The 21,102-nt window shown below is 40.4% G+C and overlaps 2 protein-coding genes across 7 annotated transcripts; both read right to left on the bottom strand.

The window, feature by feature from the left end:
* Nucleotides 1–525: 525 nt before the first annotated feature.
* Nucleotides 526–7,688, bottom strand: fkbp6 (FKBP prolyl isomerase 6). Of its 5 annotated transcripts, none has more exons than XM_014137326.3 (9): nucleotides 7,362–7,688; nucleotides 6,773–6,890; nucleotides 5,413–5,502; nucleotides 5,128–5,330; nucleotides 4,768–4,887; nucleotides 3,141–3,338; nucleotides 2,512–2,648; nucleotides 2,349–2,430; nucleotides 526–758 (listed from the first exon to the last, which is right to left on the bottom strand). In XM_014137326.3, the coding sequence occupies exons 1-8, from the start codon at nucleotides 7,428–7,430 to the stop codon at nucleotides 2,358–2,360; spliced, it is 1,008 nt and encodes a 335-aa protein (XP_013992801.1). In that variant the 5' UTR covers nucleotides 7,431–7,688; the 3' UTR covers nucleotides 526–758; nucleotides 2,349–2,357. The 5 variants fall into 5 exon arrangements, with proteins under 5 accessions (XP_013992801.1, XP_013992802.1, XP_013992803.1 ...); XM_014137327.3 differs by having other exon boundaries at nucleotides 2,356–2,430; XM_014137328.3 differs by having other exon boundaries at nucleotides 2,512–2,621; nucleotides 7,362–7,682.
* Nucleotides 7,689–8,172: 484 nt separating this feature from the next.
* Nucleotides 8,173–21,100, bottom strand: LOC106567716 (E3 ubiquitin-protein ligase rififylin). Of its 2 annotated transcripts, none has more exons than XM_014137334.3 (7): nucleotides 20,953–21,100; nucleotides 18,034–18,212; nucleotides 14,302–14,439; nucleotides 13,636–13,953; nucleotides 13,126–13,336; nucleotides 12,859–12,882; nucleotides 8,173–12,590 (listed from the first exon to the last, which is right to left on the bottom strand). In XM_014137334.3, the coding sequence occupies exons 2-7, from the start codon at nucleotides 18,202–18,204 to the stop codon at nucleotides 12,409–12,411; spliced, it is 1,044 nt and encodes a 347-aa protein (XP_013992809.1). In that variant the 5' UTR covers nucleotides 18,205–18,212; nucleotides 20,953–21,100; the 3' UTR covers nucleotides 8,173–12,408. The 2 variants fall into 2 exon arrangements, with proteins under 2 accessions (XP_013992809.1, XP_013992808.1); XM_014137333.3 differs by lacking the exon at nucleotides 20,953–21,100 and adding an exon at nucleotides 19,810–19,967.
* Between the last annotated feature and the right edge of the window lie 2 nt (nucleotides 21,101–21,102).

The following is a 21,102-nucleotide window of genomic DNA, read 5'->3' as shown; positions in this document are numbered from 1 at the left end:
ACAAGTTCTACCAATAGTAGAACCTTTTCATTTAATACAAATATATGGATGTGTGTGTGGCTTTATGGGAGCTTCTAGAAGTACATTTTGTTGCCCCTGACACTAAATACCTCATTAACTTGTGCGAGTACATGAGAGTTATGATTGATTGAGAGCCGAATACAATCAGGCATAAGATCCAATTATGATTTTAAGAGAGTTTGGTTATGAGTGTCAAAACCAGGCTGATTTAATGCCGCTGTCTGCATAATGAAACATCAAAATCAATAATTGTAACATTTAATTTGTTGAACAAGAATGCCTAAAAGCTACTCGTAGTGTGGCTGAAGAGTTTGTCAATGGTATCAAAAGATGTAAATAAAAACCTGCCTTGTAAAACCAGCATGTTATTCCAACTGGATTCCACGAACAATGTCCTCCAATTCAGGTTTCCTCAGGAATACATTGTATTGATCGTTTTTCTGAGAATTGCTTGAATCACTGGGAGAATATGTTTATTCGGACAAGTAAGACAAGATAACGGTATGTTTTGGAAAGAGGCTTTACTTCTTGAATATATCTCAAACACAAAAATATTTTTTTTCACTCTATAATTTCACTGTGTCCAACTGCAGTTGGATTTGGTGTACAGAATAGCTTTCTACATTTTGGTACATTATGAACAAAAACACTTGAAATCAAAGTTAATATATCGACATATTGTAGTGAGGCTTGTGAGAGTCTTTGGTGTTGACTTTAAGTTCCACATACACCAACACCTGCAACAGAATGAGTCCAAATCTTAGCTCCAGACACCACTCTTCTCACACACTTCTGGCACGCAAACAGGGCAGATCCCACCGTGTGATACAGGGAGGATACCTCAGCTGAAGTGGAGTGTGCTCAAGCTCTTTGAAGAGCACCCAGAGCATGTAGTTAACATGATTCCCAAATTACCCTCTGAAGCCTTTGATCTTAAGAGAGTGCTGCCACTTGAAGCTGAAAGAGCAAGCAGAGGCCTTTCTGCACTGCTGCCATTTTCTGCTGCGCCGGGCATTTTATGTACAAGTGTCTGGAACATATGCATATTTATGTACCTCTGGAAAAAAACATGTTCCCGACAAATCACACTGGAGATTCTGTCTGTCATCGTGTTGAGTATAGATAACTGCGATCTCTCTTTATGTGAGCTGCCAGTGGCTCTCATGTTGCATCTTCCAATTCCACATGAGCTCTCTAAGCCCATAGCACACTATCATGGCCATTACGCTTCTTAGCACCATTATCGCTGTAAATATACATACCCTAAAAACAAGGTGGATGTCTAGTCATCTACACAAAATCTGACATTGTGTTTATATATATATAAACACTAATATATATATATTAAAACTTATTTGTTTCTGGCCATTTTGAGCCTGTAATCAAACCCACAACTGCTGATGCTCCAGATACTCAACTAGTCTAAAGAAAGCCAGTTTAATTGCTTCTTTAAATCAGAACAACAGTTTTCAGCTGTGCTAACATAATTGCAAAAGGGTTTTCTAATGACCAATTAGCCTTTTAAAAGTGATAAATTTGGATTAGTTAACACAACGTGCCATTGGAACACAGGAGTGATGTTCGCTGATAATGGGCCTCGTATGCCTATGTAGATATTCCATTTTTTTTAAATCTGCCGTTTCCAGCTACAATAGTCAATTATAACATTAAGTGTCTAAACTGTATTTATGATCAATTTGATGTTATTTTAAAAATGGACAAAAAAAAATATTATTTTCTTTCAAAAACAAGCACATTTCTAAGTGACCCGAAACTTGTTTCTGGGTTTCATGTTGTGGTGGGGGTATTTCAGCTTGGACGCACAGTGAATATCTATCGTGCATGATCAGATACTAAATCAGGATAGAATTCCAATGCAATACAGGGCATGTCTAAGGCATCTCTACCAACCACTACAGACCAACACATGCTACTGAAAATCACTCAAAATGATACAAATCAAATTCAAATATATTGCCCTTAAGCCTGTAATAATGGTCACCTAATTTCATTAACAATAGACAAACTGTATACAGCCAGGAACATGGAAATATGACTATACAAATATGACATTAAAAACCACTAGATTGGGTTGTCTTTGATGTGCACCGATGGCACATTATCTCTTACTAAAACGTAGGGAAAAGGGGCAACTATGTGAACTGGATTACCAATAGTAAGACATGTACTGTATGTGGCAATCAATCAATGCTTTTGGATTGCATTGTTCCTATAGCGCCCTCCTGTGGATGGCACAGGAATAACTACCACAGAGTGGAAACGGATGGAATGCATTTACATGACAAAGGACACACTCGCTAACAAACCTGTCACCTTCACTTCTTCACAAAGTCAGCAAACATCTTGGAGCACAGCTCTTTCTCTTTGTCCAAACAGTCCTTGTAGTGTCTGCAAAAAGAACAATATTTGACTTGAGTCATATGCGTCGCAAGGGGGAAAAAACTATGCATGTCAGGACTATTCTCTTACATGGCAAGCTTCCTCAGGAGATTGTTGATGTCGACGTCAAAAGGTTTGTTGGCCTGAGCCATCGTGAGGTAATCCTGGGCTTTCTCATAGTCAAACAACTCCAAATAGGCCTGAAGAAAACCCTCTGGTTCAAACATCTGTAGGAAGATCTCAATTGCATACACCTCGCGTACTCTCTCCTACTCTCTCCTTGTCTCCTTCTCAAAACCCATTGGAGGAGAAGGTAAGAGGGGCGGGACCTCTGGCTTTCCCCTCCAATGGGTTTTGAGAATGAGACAAGGAGAGAGGACGCTAGGAGAATAGAATTGAGATCTTCCCTGTGACTGATTCTTTCCACAAGTGAGCTTTCACCAAACATGCAAAACTCAAATGTGTGAAAAAGGGAACATGTACGTTTTAGGATCATTTTGAGACGGTATTAATGCAATGGTTATCCATGAAACATATGGTCATACTAAATGCACCACCTGAAAGATTTATTTTCTTACTAAACAAAGATGACATTTGTGTGGGTCCCCTTCAGCTCACCTATATTTCATATCCATAGGCCAAACCATGATGCCAAAAACAATCACATATATGGTAGGCACACACATGAATATAAATTCACCCCGCCCTGAGGGTCTGACCTGACCACAGCGGAACAGGGCCTTGGTGTTGTTGGGGTCGATCTTCAGGGCCTTGTGGCCGTACTCCAGGGCTTTCAGGGGCCTGTCCAGGCGGAGCTGGGTCAACGACAGGTTGAGGTAGATGGGCAGCTGTCCTGCCAGAATGCTCCTCTTCTCCTCCTCGTCCTCCGCCTTCCGATTCCCCAGCAGAGTGACCGCCTGGCCAGACATACGGAGAGGTTATACAGTTGAAGTTGGAAGTTTACATACACTTAGGCTGGAGTCATTAAAACTCGTTTTTCAACCACTCCACAAATTTCTTGTTAACAAACTATAGTTTTGGCAAGTCGGTTAGGACATCTACTGTGTGCATGACACAAGTAATTTTTCCAACAATTGTTTCCAGACAGATTATTTCACTGTATCACAATTCCAGTGGGTCAGAACTTTACATACACTAAGTTGACTGTGCCTTTAAACAGCTTGGAAAATTCCAGAAAATTATGTCATGGCTTTAGAAGCTTCTGATTGTCAAATGATGTCAATTAGCCTAAAACTATTCTTTTTGGAGAAATTTCCTCTGGTCTGATGAAACAAAAATAGAACTGTTTGGCCATAATGACCTCCATTATGTTTGGAGGAAAAAGAGGGAGGCTTGCAAGCCGAAGACCCCATCCCAACCGTGAAGCATGAGGGTGGCAGCATCATGTTGTGGGGGTGCTTTGCTGCAGGAGGGATTGGTGCACTTCACAAAATAGATGGCATCATGAGGTAGGAAAATGATGTGTATATATTGAAGCAACATCTCAAGATATCAGTCAGGAAGTTAAAGCTTGGTCGCAAATGGGTCTTCCAAGTGGACAATGACCCCAAGCATACTTCCAAAGTTGTGGCAAAATGGCTTAAGGACAACAAAGTCAAGGTATTGGGGAAAATTTGTGGGCAGAACTGAAAAAGCGTGTGCCAGCGAGGAGGCCTAGAAACCTGACTCAGTTACACCAGCTCTGTCAGGAGGAATGGGCCAAAATTCACCCAACTTATTGTGGGAAGCTTATGGAAGGCTACCAGAAACGTTTGACCCAAGTTAAACAATTTAAAGGCAATGCTACCAAATACTAATATAGTGTATGTAAACTTCTGACCCACCAGGAATTTGATAAAATAAATAAAAGCTTAACTAAATCATTCTCTCTACTATTATTCTGACATTTCACATTCTTAAAATAAAAGTGGTGATCCTAACTGACCTAAGACATGGAATTTTTACTTGGATTAAATGTCAGGAATTTTGAAAAACTGAGGTTAAATGTATTTGGCTAAGGTGTATGTAAACTTCCGACTTCGACTGTACGTATACATCAATACGTAGAAAGTTTATCACACGTACACTTGTACGCAGACACAGTAGTGCGTGTACACACACGACAGTGTGCTCGTCAAATATCACACACACGGCAGTGTGCTTATGAAACTCAACACTTACGACAGGGAACCAAAACATAAGCATCACCATCAACCCTCTCATTCATTCACATACATGGAACGTTGAAGTGATGCTTCATCATAAAATAATGCCGAAACTAAAATGAAGGGGCTCATTCGAGGACATAACATTTAGGGCATGACTGACGCGTTTTTCTGACGCTACCTGCTTGTAGCGATCTTTGGCGTCCTCGAAGCGACTGTGGTTGAAGCAGCGGTTTCCAAAGCTGCGCTCTGTGTCGACCACGTTGAGGAGCATGGACAGAGGAGCCGTGTTCTGCTCCTCCTGGAGGAAGAGAGGGGTTTGGGAGCGGCAGCCAACAAAGTCACAACTAATCCCCAGTAAGCAGAGACGCATGACCAACATGTTTCTGCATCTCTATTTAACCCAATAACATATCTTAGCTCCTTCCACTAGGTAGGTTGACATTATCTGTTACAAAAAAATCCCCTGGTCCCGGAGGTTATCACCACCAACCTTGAGAGATACCGCCCTGACTAAATAAAAGGCTCCTAGTGTCCTCACCGGACTCATTGCGAAGAACTCATCCACTTCGGCCGAGTCGAGGAAATCGAGGACCTGCACCTCGTAGAGCACAGTGGCTACAGGAGGGATGAGTGGAGGGCAGCCCATCGCGCCATAGGCGTACTCAGGCAGGAAGAGAAAACGAGAGTACTCTCCCTTCCTCATGGTCAGAATACCAAGCTCAAGGCCACACAGAGTCACGTCTGTAAGGTAAGGTGTATTAATTGTTTATGAAGCCACATTATGAAAACCAGTCATCTTCGAGTGCCATAGGCTACAGCTTACCTCTTCCAAGCTTCATCATTCGAGGGTACTTCAGATGGCTGGTGGTCTCAAATGGTCGGTCAGAGTACTCCAAAAATCCAGAGAAATGGACTGAAGGAATATTAGCAGGGGTTCAAATCGGCAACAAAAAAACATGTGGTGTGTCCCTAAGGTGTAATTGATTGCATTTTGTCCCAATAAATATACAATACATATGCTTTAGGCTCCATTGTAACGTAGGGGTCTACAACCTTTTCTAGCATGAGGGCTTCATTGAAAAAATGAAACATATTGCGAGCCAGAAAAATTATTCTAGCTGTCAAAGAGGCACATTGTTCTTGTCTCCCCTGCAACTCTTCCCCAGGTCAGTAGTTGACGAGATAAAGTACTGCACTGTTTTCCCAAATTATGTTCTCTCAGTTTTATCTTTCCGGGTTTTAGATACTTTGATTTTTACTCTCAAAATTACAATTGTTCATAGAGAAACAACAAAACAAAATGTTCCGAGTCCATACACATTTTTTAGGTCTGGAATAAAACAAACAAATATATTTTTTCAGTGTAATGCCCCTTTAATTGTGCATCTAGCAAGTGAGAAATGTGCCAGTCTAGCGATGGTTCTGTACTGCTGCTGCTCATTTCATGGCAAAGTTAATAATGGAAACAAATGATATACTTCCTCGTGATATACACTACTGTTCAAAAGTTTGGGGTCACTTAGAAACGTCCTTGTTTTTGAAAGAAACAAATGTCTTCATTGTATTTCTGATCAATTTGATGTTATTTTAATGGACAAAAAAAATGCTTTTCTTTCAAAAACAAGGACATTTCTAAGTGACCCCAAACTCTTGAATGGTAGTGTACTTCTGCCAGGTTAGCATGCATTTAATTGAGAATGTTTTGGAGAAAGTATTTCTGTCAACCCACAAGATGGTTATCACATCAACTGGATCACAGAGTGACAGAGAAATGCGCGCACCACACAGGCAGACGGGGGCATTATTGCTGGCTAACCGGGGTGGGATAATGTCAATGTTGCTTTGATCAGATCAGGGTTTCCCAAACACGGTCCTGGGGTTTCCCAAACCCCCCCGGGTGTACATTTTGTTTTCTGCCCTAGCACTACACAGCTGATAAAAAAAACCAACTCATTATCAAGCTTTGATTATTTGAATCCGCTGTGTAGCGCTAGGGCAAACCCACTGGATTAGATAGTAGCTGGGAGCTTGCAGTGTCTGATACTGGTCAAATTGCATATACTTTCAGAATTGTTTGGCAAGCTACTCATAGGTGGGCTGCGAGCTACTGGTAGCTCACGATTGACCTCTTGGAGACCCCTGTTGTAAGGGAACCTAAAGAAAGGAGTATTCTATGAAGGTACTTGACACAGATGAATCTCTTGGCACTGGTGGGCCTTCTCCAGGTTGGACCACTTCCTTCAGGATCCCTCCATCGCCCAAGATGTCCTGCATCTGCTGGCCGAGGCGGTGGAAAGGGCTCTGACGACAATAGACACATATTTTAAAGTTAACACCATCCCTGACCCTTAGTTGATTGTTTTCAGCCCTTCTTAAAAATTGTTTAACAAAAGGGCACAAAAAAAACGAGTTGTCAAAACACCGTTTTATATTTTAGATAAATAGCTAGTTGAAAATAAATTTTGCATGGTGGCACATGGAGCAAAAATAATTTGGCGTGACAGAGATCAAGCTCGCAAGGCTGCAACAGCACAATATATTTGGCTAGTCTTTGCTAGTTAACTTGCTAACGAGCAAACTACGCACACAGATTTCTATACATTTATTTAATGCAACTTAAAGTGTAACCAATCCTCAATAGATTGGTGTATGAAACCTCCCTATTGATATGAAGGTGTGAAGTTTAGCAAATAACTGCTAACTCGCTGGCGATAACTAGCGCTAGCCAGAGCCACATTTTGACACTGGCTAGCCTCCCATTCATCTCTTTACCGGAGTACGTGCCAGCGCGTGGGAATCCAAAAACTGCTGAATTCTGGTCGACAGTCCGTTTGCTGACATAATTTCATCGAAAGATGATTGCAACTTTCAATTACACTGCGCTAGAGTTTAACTCTATAAATAAGTTGGGTAGCTTGCCAACAGAGATTCTGGTCACAGATTTTCTAAACCCAGAGGCGTAACATCCTATGACTTCCGGGAACTTTTGCGAAACAGACCAAGCTGGATTTTGTGATTTGAGAAGTCAATTAGATAATAAATAAAAAATCTTCCTTAGTTGTTAATTGCCTTGAAATCTAATTGCACAACCTATCTAAGTAGTTGAACATGGTATTTCTCCAACCTCGTGAAATGACAAACTGACACGTTTGCATTTTCGTCAATAACAACTTTATAATGAAGGAGTGACGTTGATTTGACGGCCTGCATATGCACAGTTCGGTGCGAGACTTTTAGACCCGGTGACGTGATTCTACGCATAACTCTAGTTTGCCAACGTCGCCGTGATTCGCATACAAGTGTGATCTGGGATTTCTTCGAACTGTACTGTCTTTGTTCTGTATTTCCTCTTTGGGTGCACTGATGCATTGCTATACCGCATCATTGGGATGTCACCTCATTGAAGTTGACAAACAGATTTAGTGCAGGGAGGGACATCCCAAGGATCACTGACCTTTTGACATTATTCAATCACAACCGGAAACCCATTAAGCGGTTGACATCTCCTTTTGCACAATTCTTTTTGCAGTTTTTTCATAGGCTTAATTATAGTCTATGGTCATAGACAATCCCAATGTACAAATGGAGTTTAAGTCTGTTGGGGTACTTTATTATATTTTTATCAATATAAAAAATGTCCAACAAAATATATGCACAAGAACATCAATATGTTTAATACATTTTCAAAAATATAGGTTTTTCTGATTTATAAATCCTATTAGCTTCCATTGTAGTTCGGAACTGATCCAGCATTTAGCTCATTTAGCCAATACTGCTGAATACATATTTAAACTACAACAAAGGCAATAGTCCATGCTAGTAATTTGACAAATGTACAACACGCTCAATAATATTTAAAATGATACTGTCGCATGGGATTATTATATACAATTTCACAGTTGTTGAACAAAGTTAAATCAGAGTATACGAAACACAAATAATTCTCCACACATAAAGTTATGAGTCATTCCAAGTGTTTTCAAACTACCTTTTGTCAGAGCAGTCCCCCCCCCCCCAAAAATGCATGCAAATCTTTCCATTAAAGTTGAACTTCATATGCTAATAATGAACCTTTTTCCCCCTGGGGTGGGATAGTGCAGACTAATTTCCCTGTTCTAATCTAATAACTGGTGGAGGTGTTGTTAAACGCTTTTAGCACAACTCTCCATAGCAAGGCATTTGCCAAAAATATAACTCACTGTTAAAGAATCAAAGACACGATAGATTGTCTGACACGTCCAACATTTCACAATAGTAGATTGATTAGTCTTCCAAATACCAAAACACCTCCATTTTAAAGTCACCAATAACAAATTGATATCAATATCTAGGTCCTCAGACAGTGATAAGAACTACAGGACTCACGTGGCAGACTAGGGACACCTACATCCCACACAAGCATGACATTAAGGTTTTATCTTATGCCTTTTGAGGCCATTGAAATACCATCAGGAAGAAGGCATTATTTAGAAGACATTTCTTTAAATACTCTAATTAGTAGTCTGCTACACATTTGATATACTGTTAAAGGCCCAGTGCAGTCAAAAACATGATCTTCCTTTGTTTTATATATACATTTCCACAATGAGGTTGGAATAATATTGTGAAAATTATGATAATGCCCTTTTAGTGTAAGAGCTGTCTGAAAAGACCGGCTGAAATTTTAGCCTGTTTTGGTGGGAGTTTTGGCCTTCCTGGTGACATCACCATGGGGTAAATTAGTTAAGTTCCAAACCTCTACCAATAAAAACACATTTTCAGTTTTCCCCTCCCCACTCAAACCTCTCCCAGAGTCCTAGCAAAATTCTTGCTTGAGAAATTGCTCTTTGCTAAGAAGCAATTTTTTTTATTTCTTTTAAACAATTTTAAATGAAAACAATCAGTCAGGTACTTAATTGTTACCCAGAAATGATTTGATAGAGATCAAACACATCTGAACTGGACCTCTATCAGACCCTGCCTTTAAATCAGGTACTCAAGGAGCATTACTACCTACACATGTACATGGGCTACAGTATATGTGGAAAATATTAGCTTTCTTTGTTGAAGAGTGTTCTGTTAAGGTAAATTCTACTGTTTGGAATGTTTAGATCTTGGGTTGGGTTTAGCTAAAATGTATGCACAGGTTTTCACATGCACAGAAAACACTCCTCAGAGAGAAGTGACTTGACTGACGGCCTGGCTTGTATAAACTGATGTCCAGGATAAAAACAAGATGGCTGACGATATGTTTGTGAAAAGATCCAGATCTAGTCTCACGACACTGACATATCTTATTTCACCTGCTCTCTACAAACTACATGAGATGATTCATATTGTTCTTGCATGATATTAGCATAGTTATTGACAAAAGACATATCAAACGGACTAGTGTAAAATCTATTTGCGATACTGGCAATTTGGCAGTCACAGTAAGAAATGGTTTTGTTATTGTAAACAACTTAACCCAGTTACATTCAGTTCAGGCAGACCAAGTATCTGGGATAAACAGAGTCTATCCCAGCGGATATGCATTCCCTAAAACAGACACATTAATTAGTATAAGTGCATTTTCCTCATGATCAGTTTTATGGTACATTCATTAGCTATAAAACAAAATGTACAGTAGAAAGACCATTTAAATGCAAACCATTATGTTTCTCTATAATTTTACAACATGTTCCATAAAAAGTTGCAGAGGGCTGCCAAACCATTTCAATTCCAGGCAATTTGAGAAATGCATTGTAATAAAATTGCCTCTAATTTCATATAAATTCAATCTCAATCCATTTACTGAATTGCCTAGAGTTGGAATAGAATTAACCAAGATCCTCCTTAAAGCTAGAATCCTTAGTTGCTACATCCATTTAATGAATGATATATACCCATTGATTTGAAGAATATAACTTAGAAATACCTCATGAGGTAAATTTAACTTGTCATACCCCATGAGAATTCCAAATATAAGCTTGTTTTACTTCAATGTGTATAAACAATGTAAATCTAAACAAACACTGTATAGCCTCAAAACATGGTTAAAACTATAACTTTGATATCATGGATGGTCAGTCCTTAGCTCTGTCTATGAATCTGAGAGTGGTTACATTTCTCCAGGCCCATCCCTCAGCTTTATACTGACACAGAGGCGGGGTGGCCCTTTGTTATTGTTTCAATTATGAATTCTAGCTTTTAAAACACCCCCACGAACAAAGTACATTTGCAGAAAACTGTGATTTAAAACAAATAAATAGTAGATACCACATTTAATCAACTCGTCATTAGGAAATGAGTGTATTCAGTGCACTACGTCAGCTAAGTTAATGAGCACTCTGTTCTGGGGCACTTGCTGATAAGAGAGAGGTGGTGAGAGCCTTGGAATGGAGACATTCTGCTAAACGAGGTCAGTTCTCTTTACCCCAAAGCTAATTTGGGGTAAGGTCATGGAACCAACTTCAAACAGCAAACAATTTATGACACCCAGAGAATAAAAAAAGAAACTGCATATCTACTGTGTGTAGGGTTTACATTTCAGAAAAGATCCCCTTTGTGGCTAATTTAAAGAACTATTAACCATTACTGTCAAGTCAATGCGTGTTCTGTTCCAGTTTTGATACAATATCTGCAAGTTAAAAGGGTAGTTTGACCATAAAAGGGCGAATGAAACCAGGCATAATCCCCTCCTTGACCCTCAAGTACTTTCAGTGAGCTACAAGCAGACACTTGTGGTTAAAGGGCTGTTTCCACTCCTAAGATGTTATGTTCAACCATCACACAGTTCTGTGTCTGAAGGATCACCAATAAGACAGATAAGGCCTGGGTTCTATGCTTAGCAAGTGCACTGCAACCTAAAGATAGCTCTCTGGACCACAAAACCAATTAACACAACAGCTGCTTTGCAGGTACTGAACTCAGTGTGACAATTGGAGGGCGCAAAACAGACCTTACCACTTCAAGTATTCCGTGCAGCACTTAATGCACCAATTTCACAACTACTGCATTGCCTGCATCAAATATTAGCACGGTCATATCCAAGCCTTGCTTGGGGCGATAAGGTTTGAAATAAGCGGTTTTGAGGTTTTCGATATTTTGGTCTCGACACTAACACCGCTTACTTGCACTGTCAAAATGGGGCCCTGAGTGTTGCTTACCATTGGTCAAATAGCACCATTTTCGCCATTCTGTTTTGTTACAAGTGTTGTTAATCACTAGTCAAATAGCACCATTCTGGCCACTCTGTCTGTTTTGCTATTGATATGCATGACAGAGTAGCCTAACATGTTCCCTCTCTTACCAGGATTCAGCATTTCATTCATTGCTAGAACAAATACTTTTTTATATTCATTGCTTGTTATTCGATGCCCTCTGTTTCTCAGCTATGGAACTCAGTTGTTTCCCCGTACACACAAATGCAAAGACAGAAAAATGCAATATAACCTTGCCTGTGTGTGGGGTTGAAAGAAACATGATCTCTACCCAATAACCTCAGAATTTGAAAAGGTACTGCTGCCCTCCCATGCAAAGTGCCAATATAGTTTGGTGTCTGACTGGCACCAATGTGAATACATGATACCTAACTCTTTGAACAACAAAGTTATAGTACTGAAATATTGAGTTCTTGTAAAATGCTGAAAGTGTAGAAACAATAGGTTCAGGTGGAGTAGAAAAACAGAGAACCCAGAAAAGTGGAGACAGGTTATTTCTCTGGAATGGCAGCAAGAGGAAGACTGATTGAATGAGTGAGAGTGTGCATTACAGAGGAGTGTATGCCATCTCTGAGCAGTGGTGGCAGCAATGCCGTTTTGTCCTTGGTATCCACCGTGTCCCTCATTGTGGCCATGCATCAGGACCTGAAGACGTGCACCGCCCGTACCACGTACTGTCTGCAGATGGGGCACTCGCTCATGCGCTTGCCGCACTTGCTGCAGGTGACCATGTGGCCACACTCCAGCAGCACACAGTCAATGGGAGAGTCCATGCAGATCCGACAGAGGTTCTCCTCCTGGCTCTTGGGAGCTGCAGGGTCTATGGCACAACGACATGGAAAAGAGGAGAGGTCTCTATTGAGTGTGGTCTAAATAACTCTATTTGGGTCATCTTTCATTGTTTTATATTTGGCAGGTTGCCCATAACAGGTTACATTTAAGCAGTGTGGGACCAAATGTTTACTACGGATCAATGTATGATTTACATGAACTTCAAGTGTTTCTCAAATTGTGTTCCAGCCCTTTGTCAGTAAAATGGTTTTCATCACCGATTCTCTTGTCTTTTGAACTTGAAACAAGACCCTTACCTTCTTCATTTTTTGTATTTGAAACTGGAAAAAAGAAACAAAGAATTGAACTGATATTAATTTTAAAAGAATCCAGGCTAAAATTCCACATCAGTCATCCCCAGATATAATACAGTATATGCCATTTAGCAGACACTTACAGTAGCCTACAGTGAGTGTATACTTTTTAATACATGTGACCCCAGCGGGAAATCACATCCACTTCCCTGGGATTGCTAGCACCTTTACCAAATGAGCCTCACAGGACCACATCCTGGAAATGCTCACCTAGGTTCTGGAGGTCCTTCTGGTCATTGTAGAGGCGGGTGACCCTCTCCATCAGCTCCCACTTCTCGCAGCAGCCTTTGTAGTTGACAAAGTTGCGGGCCAAGATCTCCTTGAGCTGGCGCACGCTCAGGCCCTCGATATCCTCCACGCGGTTCAGGTCAGACAGAGAGGCTCTGCGGCCGGGCATCAGGATCTCCTCGCTGTCCGATGACTGCAGGAACAGGACAACCATGGAGGTGGGTCAGAATAGTAATGTGTATTTTGTCTGGTTTCTTTTACTTTTGTCTGACCAGTGTATATTTTGTCACATCTTTGAGTTTGTTAACAACAGTGGTATGCTACATTTTAAAACAGGGAAAAATTGATGAATCATAATAACATTGTATTTTGTGTGATCTTTGCATGTCTCTGCTGCTGTCTGACATCGATTATCCTCTTGGTGGTCGTAGGCATCCCTCCATCTAACAGCTACTGATTAATCAATCCCAAAACCTTGAACTTAGTGTTTACCTCTTCATCCTCATCATCCTCCTCCTCCTCCTCTTCTTCCTCGTCAGAGATCTGCTCTGACTCTGCCTCAGGGGCTGATTGCTCTGGCTGCTCTGGGCTCAATGTGTCGGGGCTGGTAGGGCCTTGTGTCTGGGGAGGGGACGGTGTGTCTGGGGAGGGGACATTGTTGTGAGCCCCAGGCTGGGAGGACACGGTCTCACTGCTTCTGCTGGTGCTGGGGGTCTGCTGGCCCAGGACCAGCTCAACCAGCTCCTCCTTTTCCCGGCACGTCTGGGTGGGCACCTCGTGTAGGTGGAGGTAGTCACGCAGCTCCCGCACCTAGTTTTTGGGGTTATTGTTGAATTTCATCTGACACACACTATTTATATTTTTCCTACTCTTCTTGCCTAATTAAAAAAACTCAACCACATTACCATGCTTATAATGCAGTTACTAATGTACTCATGTAACCGTGTCATCATGACAACATCTTAATATAATTTGGTAACTAGTGTAATTAAAGTGTTATTACACAGATAAGAGTAATAGAATGAAAAGTGTTACTGCTTTAGCTTTCACCTGACTTAGCTACAATATATGTAGTTTGACATGTAGCTTAACCTAATGCATTTGTCCTTGTTCATTTGTCATTAAAATAAAAAAAATAAAAAGAGAAAAGTGGCACACCTTGAGTCTCATCAACTGGGCGCGGTCGAAGAGGGTTCCGTGAAATCGCTGACATGTGTGGCAGAGGCGCGGGCGTGGCGGCTCCAGCTGCACCGAGCAGCGGCCACAGAAGTTCTTCTTGCAGTCCACACAGACATGCTGGGGTAGGGAGAAAGGAGGACAAGACACGGTGAGGGTGAAACTCTTACCAAGAAACGAACGGTCCCTGAAAGAATAACACTCCGTGTGTGTGTGCGCCGCACAGCCTTTTGTTCCAGCTGAGCACTAGACTAGAACCTTATTGTTGAGAAGTTGAATCAAAAGTGTTCACCAAAGATGCGGTAAAGAGGTCAATGGGACTTGACAAAAACAATAGAAATGACATGGAAACGCATGGAGGAAAGATGCCATGGGGGGAAAAGATCCCGAATCACCTGATTGCCCCCCAACAAAATTAGCCTACTGTTTATACAGTATGTGTATTTCAAAACTATGTTGGTGTAAAAATCAGACTACAATGCTTGTCAACACCAATACATGTCATCGTCACCAATCAACTGCACTGCAGTTAAAGACAACTTTGACTACCATCACCAATTTCTCTATGCTAGCTATGCTACCAGCTTATACGAACGGGAGTTAGCGTTTAGCAGTCACTGCTTCTAAACCTGAAAATGGACTACTTCTAAATGTTATGCAGCGAAAACACCCAATATATCCAAATCAACTTTAGTAACCACATTGTGGGCCTGTTACAATACATCAATCATGACGGATTTGACGAATATTCACTTTGTTAGATCAGATTTTTTGAATGTGTGCCAATTCGGCGTCCTCCTGTCCCCCACGGTCTGCGTTCCATTACCTCTTTACCGCATCTATACTCTACTAAAACCTATTCAAAAACATCTATACTCTACTAAAACATCTATACTCTACTAAAACCTATTCAAAAACATCTATACTCTACTAAAACCTATTCAAAAACTACTCACAAAAATAACTGGAACCTCTGGCCCACAGCTCTTGGCAAACGTATAGCAAAGATGAGATCTTACTTCCATGTAAACTGGTGACGTAAGTAGGGCTGACCCCAATTAGTCGACTGGTAGATTGTTTGGTCGATAGGCTGTTGGTCGACCAAGATGTTTTTTTTGTCAAGCAGTAGCAAATATATAGAAAACATTTTATGGCAGGAGACACCTGTCTGATTTGCGCCCATCTCAGTGAACTAATCCATTGCGGCGGCCGCGTGGATGGCAGTCCAAGCAGAAGAAGGGGAGGGTGTCTAAGATGCACAACACAAGTCTCTCTCCCGCCAATTTGTGCACATTCATTGTTTCATAACCTCATTGTGTGAATCGTTTGCCTTGATTGTTAGTGTCTATCAATTCCCCATTACATATAACCAGTAGTACCTACATTTACCAATAATTCATCATTTACAATGTTTGTATGGTTATGGTCATTTCTGTTAATGCATTCAATATATTATTATTTGTCTTTTACCGTTCTCATTGTCAGAGTGGACACATTGTTTGCAGAGCCCACAACCTATGCTACACTTGTGAGAAACAACTTTTGCTTTATTTCCTTTCATTTACGAGTTTTGTCAATTTAGTTATTGTCTTTTGTTTGGAGCGCTCGCTCCTGTCAATGTTGAGTAAGGACACGCAGCTGATTACGCATAGAAGTAGGCCTATAGGCTACCTGGCCTGCGCTCAAATGTAGCCGTATACACGTTCTCATTAGGGGATCTGATAGTATTTCTGATTGGCTTAACGCACCACGACTAACGAGCTGTGGAGCTTCTCAAAATAACGCTTTCTTCACCTCAAACAGCAAGAAAACAGTCTATTTTTACATCCATCGAGAATGACAATATTTCCTCAATGTATTAGAAAAATCTTTCCAGCCCAACCTTTCGATAACGACTTGGTGCGAAAGGGAACAAGGTCATGCTCTGATCGAGTGGAAACGTCATAAAATAGATCTACCTGATGAGATCTTATACAGCGGTGTCTGTCCCGAGCTCACTGGTGCAGGAAATTCTGAGTGCCCCAAATATTTTATACAATGTTGCAAGTTTGCTAGCAAGAGCTTCAGGCTGGACCCAACTAGTTGATATAATGTTTCAAGTTCGTTGCAGACAGGCCATGTGTAGCCAATGTGATTTATAGGATATTTATTTTTATCAGGATATTTTCTCCCTGCAGGCTGCAATGTTTTTATTTGTTGGCTTTATGTAGGCTATTTTTACATCGTTGGCATTGGCAATACTTTTAGATTTGTATCATTTTCATTTCGATAGAACTTTGATTAACCACATGACAATGATTTTGAGATTCAAAGGCGTTATTACAAATGAAATGAAACCGTTCCATGAAAATGTGCCTATGAAAACCATCAGTGGCAAGCAGATCGGTAGAAATGGTCAGATAAATTGGCATTCCACATGAGAAAGGTTGCCGACTCCTCGTGTAGCCTATTACCGGCAACTTCAGGAGAGTAATGGCAGAATCTACGAAAGCCAGCAGGAGGAGGATGGTCGTTTTTCTCTTCATCTCTGGCTCCCTCTTGAGTAATTTGTGTCTTATTTCATCAAACAGCATCAGACAAGAATATAGTTGATTTTAATAAAACACATAGGATATATATATATAGTACCTGCAAAACACCAGTCTCAACGTCAACAGTGAAGAGGCGACTCTGTGATGCTGGCCTTCTAGGCAGAGTTCCTCTGTCCAGTGTCTGTGTTCTTTTGCCCATCTTAACCTTTTCTTTTTATTGGCTAGTCTGAGATATGGCTTTTTCTTTGCAACTCTGCCTAGAAGGCCAGCATCCCGGAGTCACCTCTTCACTGTTGACGTTGAGACTGGTGTTTTGCAGGTACTATTAATTTCTCAGAACAACAATAGACTGACGAGTTTCAGAATAAAGTTATTTGTTTCTGGCCATTTTGAGCCTATAATCAAACCCACAAATGCTGATGAGCCAAATACTCAAACAGTCTAAAGAATGCCAGTTTTATTGCTTCTTTAATCAGATCAACAGTTTTCAGCTGTGCTAACATAATTGCAAAAGGGTTTTCTAATGATCAATTAGTCTTTTAAAATGATAAACTTGGATTAGCTAACACAAAGTGCCATTGGAACACAGGAGTGATGGTTGCTGATAATGGGCCTCTGCACACCTAGGTAGATATTCCATAAAAAATCTGCCATTTCCAGCTACAATAGTCATTTACAACATTAACAATGTCTACACTGTATTTCTGATCAATTTGATATTATTTTAATGGATATTTTTTGTTGCTTTTCTTTCAAAAACAAGGAAATTCCTAAGTGAGCTCAAACTTTTGAACTGTAGTGTACATCTGTTAGTGATTTAAACAGCCCTCAACTTCAACTTCCTGCTTTGATTGATTCAGAAATACAGTCACTATTGTAGAAGTGTCGACTAGTGCTGTATTTGAATGTGAGCATCACTGTGTTCTAAGGCTGACTAGTACAGGCCCAGTTACTGATACAGTGAATCTGTGAATCATAAGTCTCAATTCTAGTAACTCTGTTGACAAGCAAATCTGTTATTTTGGAGTCTGTAGCAGCACATCTGTATCAAATCCTCTTGGGTCTATGCTGTTCCAGAGTTTCAAGTCACACTCTGCTACCCACATTTCAGATGAGAGCTGGCCAGCCAGCCCTCCTTTACAATATTAATCAGGATATTACCCATTGGTTCAGTGCCTGTTACCTTTATAGCAATGGTGTCAAAATGGCCTCCGCAGGCCTTGCACAAATGTTCGGGAGAGATCGGGGATTGGCTGTTGCCCGAGTTTGTGTAGGCCTGGCGCCATGAGCTGCCGTTTTCTTCCACTGTGGCGGTGGGTTCTAAACAGGACCAGCTACAACAGGATGTCCACATGCTCCTGCCTGTTCACACAAAATACATACCCAGGAAATTACATCACTTTCTCATGGAATTAGAATCTTTATTCTAATTCTACGGACTTACATCACAAAAGGTGCCTAGTAGGGAAATTGAATTGCAGAATAGTGTAGCATTGCTTTCAGATGAATTATGTAGATGTGTATGTACTGTAATCCCATTCTGTATTACGTGAAATGTTTTTATTTGGAACAATCAACATTGAAGGGGCAATATTTCACTCTCTAAATAAATAATATAATCAAACCCAAGATTATAAAGACTTTGTATTACATTCCTTTTGTTGCAATCAAGTGCAGGAGATTATATCAGTGGTGCGCAGGGGAATGATTGTAATCAAATAGGACAGAGCCAAGAAACCTTCAGCCATTATTTGAAATGTTTAAGTAAAGCACAACCTGAAATTAATTAAATGAAAACAACTGATAGCCTGTGGACTTTAATTCACTGAAAAAAACTCACAATTTCAACACAACTCTTAGCTACATTCAGAGCTGTTTCCATTATGGCCTATAATTTGCTCCTACGCTCAGACAATCACAGTAGGAGCAAACAGGAACAAATGTATGATCAGATCTGTGGCCAACTGAGTTCAGGAACAATGAGAGTGCTGTGTGTCATTGTTATCAGGGCTAGAATTATGCATGCCTGATACTCTCCCTCAGTTAAAAGGGGCCAAACGTGAAGTTAGAAAACTGTTAAAACTGTTAAAACGTATGTGTGAGGAGAGTGAATGCTGATAGCTACATTTTATACTGTATGTATAGGCTTGGAAACATAACGAATGTAGCTTTCATATCAGTGAGAAATCAAATGTTTTTTAAGTTTAAATTACTACACCCCTTTATAAGGTTAGGGTTCCCACAAGCCCATATCTCCATGTTATATCACTTGTTTACAAAAGACAGACTGAAGGCCTAGGCAGCCAATTAGCTATCTAGTTTGCTCTGAACACCTGTGTGTAAGGATAACTGGGGAGGAAGTGTAGTTCTGCAAATGGAGGCACACATAGCTTGTGGATCTGTGCAAAACTGCTACAATAAGTATATTTTTATTTTAAAGATTATTTCTTGCTGATATGAAAGATAAGGGGCATATCAGCATGTTTCGAAAACCGGTTTGAACGCGATGATTAACGTTCTAAACATTAAAACACAATATCAGAATTGTAGTTCACATGAAGCCAATAGTGGGCGAATGTAACAGCGGAAAACCCTACATACGGAGAAGGGTTTTCGATAGCTATTGTAGTTTAAGCCGACCGTATGTTGTCATTTTCAAATATACTTTGGTCCATTGCCTCTAACTTAATCATAGATCATACTATTTATCTTGTGTTAACTTAATCCCACTTCCTGGATTTTATTTACAACCCTTACTAGCTGTATTTGATCTTAACGCTAAAACTTCGGTGGAAGTTACGGTGATGCGCCTGCAGTTTCTGTTTCTGGCAATAGTTTGAAGTTCTATTCCTGATATGAAATGCCGCATGTTGCTTACCAACTGAACTGTAACAATGTATCAACTCTGTGGCTCTCTAAAAGAAACCTGTCGACAAGTTTATTACATGAAAATTCTTACCTGTCGACAGGTAGGACCTAGGCACAGAAAATTGTTGTGTGGCCTATTTAGAAAAGTCTACGACAAATGCAGGCTACCAAAATACTTTTTTCTGTAACAGTCAACTCCAGGAAGAACCCGACACAGCAACATTCCCCAGCGCTTCCACTCCCCGCCTAGCCAATCACCGCCTCCCGTTGCCAACCACGCAAGAAGCACACGCCCAGTATTTGAAATTGTACCAAAAAGAAAGTACAGTAGCAGCGCACCTGTGATTCACAAACTAGTCTAGTAGTGCTTAGGAATTATGAAATGGTGGTCTCTGATTAGTGTAATGGTGAATCAGGGAAAAAAATAAACTAGGAAATTAAATTAACATTTTTCATGCTCAGAATGATTTTTTGTTGTTGTTGTAGACTATCATTATTTTAAGGCAATTAATGCGTTATTATTTTGTATTGAAATCGTCATACATTAATCTAATGAATAATTCGGGGTATTCTGTTGTACATGGCATCTTATTGAGAGAAACTCAAATTAAATATTCTAAAAACATAACAATGAATAGGCCTATTGGCTGTCTTCCCTAGCCTATTTTCTAAATACAATAGGCTACTTCTCTCCCACTTAGGATCGATGTAGGCTAAATGTACTGTACAACGGGTGTTGATTTAATACAATCTATAATAATTGCTGTTTTAATTATACTACAATGTGCCTGCGTAGTGGTGACGCCTACAATAACTTGGACAGTGGTGAGTAGGCATAGCCCTCCTAAACTGCACATTGCAAAATGCAAATCAAACCATCATCAGTAGATTTTTTTTTATTCCAAAATAATAGATACATAAGTGCGTACACAATATAGTGAGATACATAGTCTACATTGAACTATCCCTGTGTATGACGCAAGGGCGTGTGATCGTCTCTTTAGGAATGGTCCTGATGCTGCATGATGTTTCATTCCACCCAGCCATTTCGAATGGGATATCCCAGATCATTGCCAAAAGCGTGGGACAAAAATTAGGGGTGGCATCTTTGAACAATATAGGGGATATGCCTCCATTTTGTGATGATTTGACATCATGCAACAACTAACTGAGATTTTGACATTCCTCACTCTAACTAGCTTGACAGATCGTAGTGATGCGCAAGCGATCTTACCTGGGTGACCCGGAGCAAATCCTCTTTGTAACAGCCATCTCGTATTGCTGAGTTCAGTTTGGCATCAATGTTGAATCAATCACACACATGCGATGTCTCAAACCAGGTTTTTTGGCGTAGCCTTGGTCCACTGTGTTGTTCGATGTCTGG

The sequence above is a fragment of the Salmo salar genome, chromosome 13 (assembly GCF_965601325.2).
Source record: "Salmo salar chromosome 13, fSalSal1, whole genome shotgun sequence".
Lineage (NCBI taxonomy): Eukaryota > Metazoa > Chordata > Actinopteri > Salmoniformes > Salmonidae > Salmo > Salmo salar.
Note: the sequence above shows the minus strand (reverse complement) of the source record. Positions and strands in the feature narration are given on the sequence as shown.

What these genes read in the sequence shown, in the direction of transcription:
- LOC106567716 (XM_014137334.3), bottom strand. Translation starts at nt 18,204, where the DNA reads ATGTGGACATCCTGTTGTAGCTGGTCCTGTTTAGAACCCACCGCCACA. An exon ending in TTGACACCATTGCTATAAAG is followed by an intron (nt 14,440 to 18,033) that starts GTAACAGGCACT and finishes TCCCTACCCCAG; the next exon opens with CATGTCTGTGTGGACTGCAA. An exon ending in AGGATGATGAGGATGAAGAG is followed by an intron (nt 13,337 to 13,635) that starts GTAAACACTAAG and finishes CTGTTCCTGCAG; the next exon opens with TCATCGGACAGCGAGGAGAT.
- fkbp6 (XM_014137326.3), bottom strand. Translation starts at nt 7,430, where the DNA reads ATGTCAGCAAACGGACTGTCGACCAGAATTCAGCAGTTTTTGGATTCC. An exon ending in AGTTCTTCGCAATGAGTCCG is followed by an intron (nt 4,888 to 5,127) that starts GTGAGGACACTA and finishes CTCTTCCTCCAG; the next exon opens with GAGGAGCAGAACACGGCTCC. An exon ending in CTCCTGAGGAAGCTTGCCAT is followed by an intron (nt 2,431 to 2,511) that starts GTAAGAGAATAG and finishes TTCTTTTTGCAG; the next exon opens with ACACTACAAGGACTGTTTGG.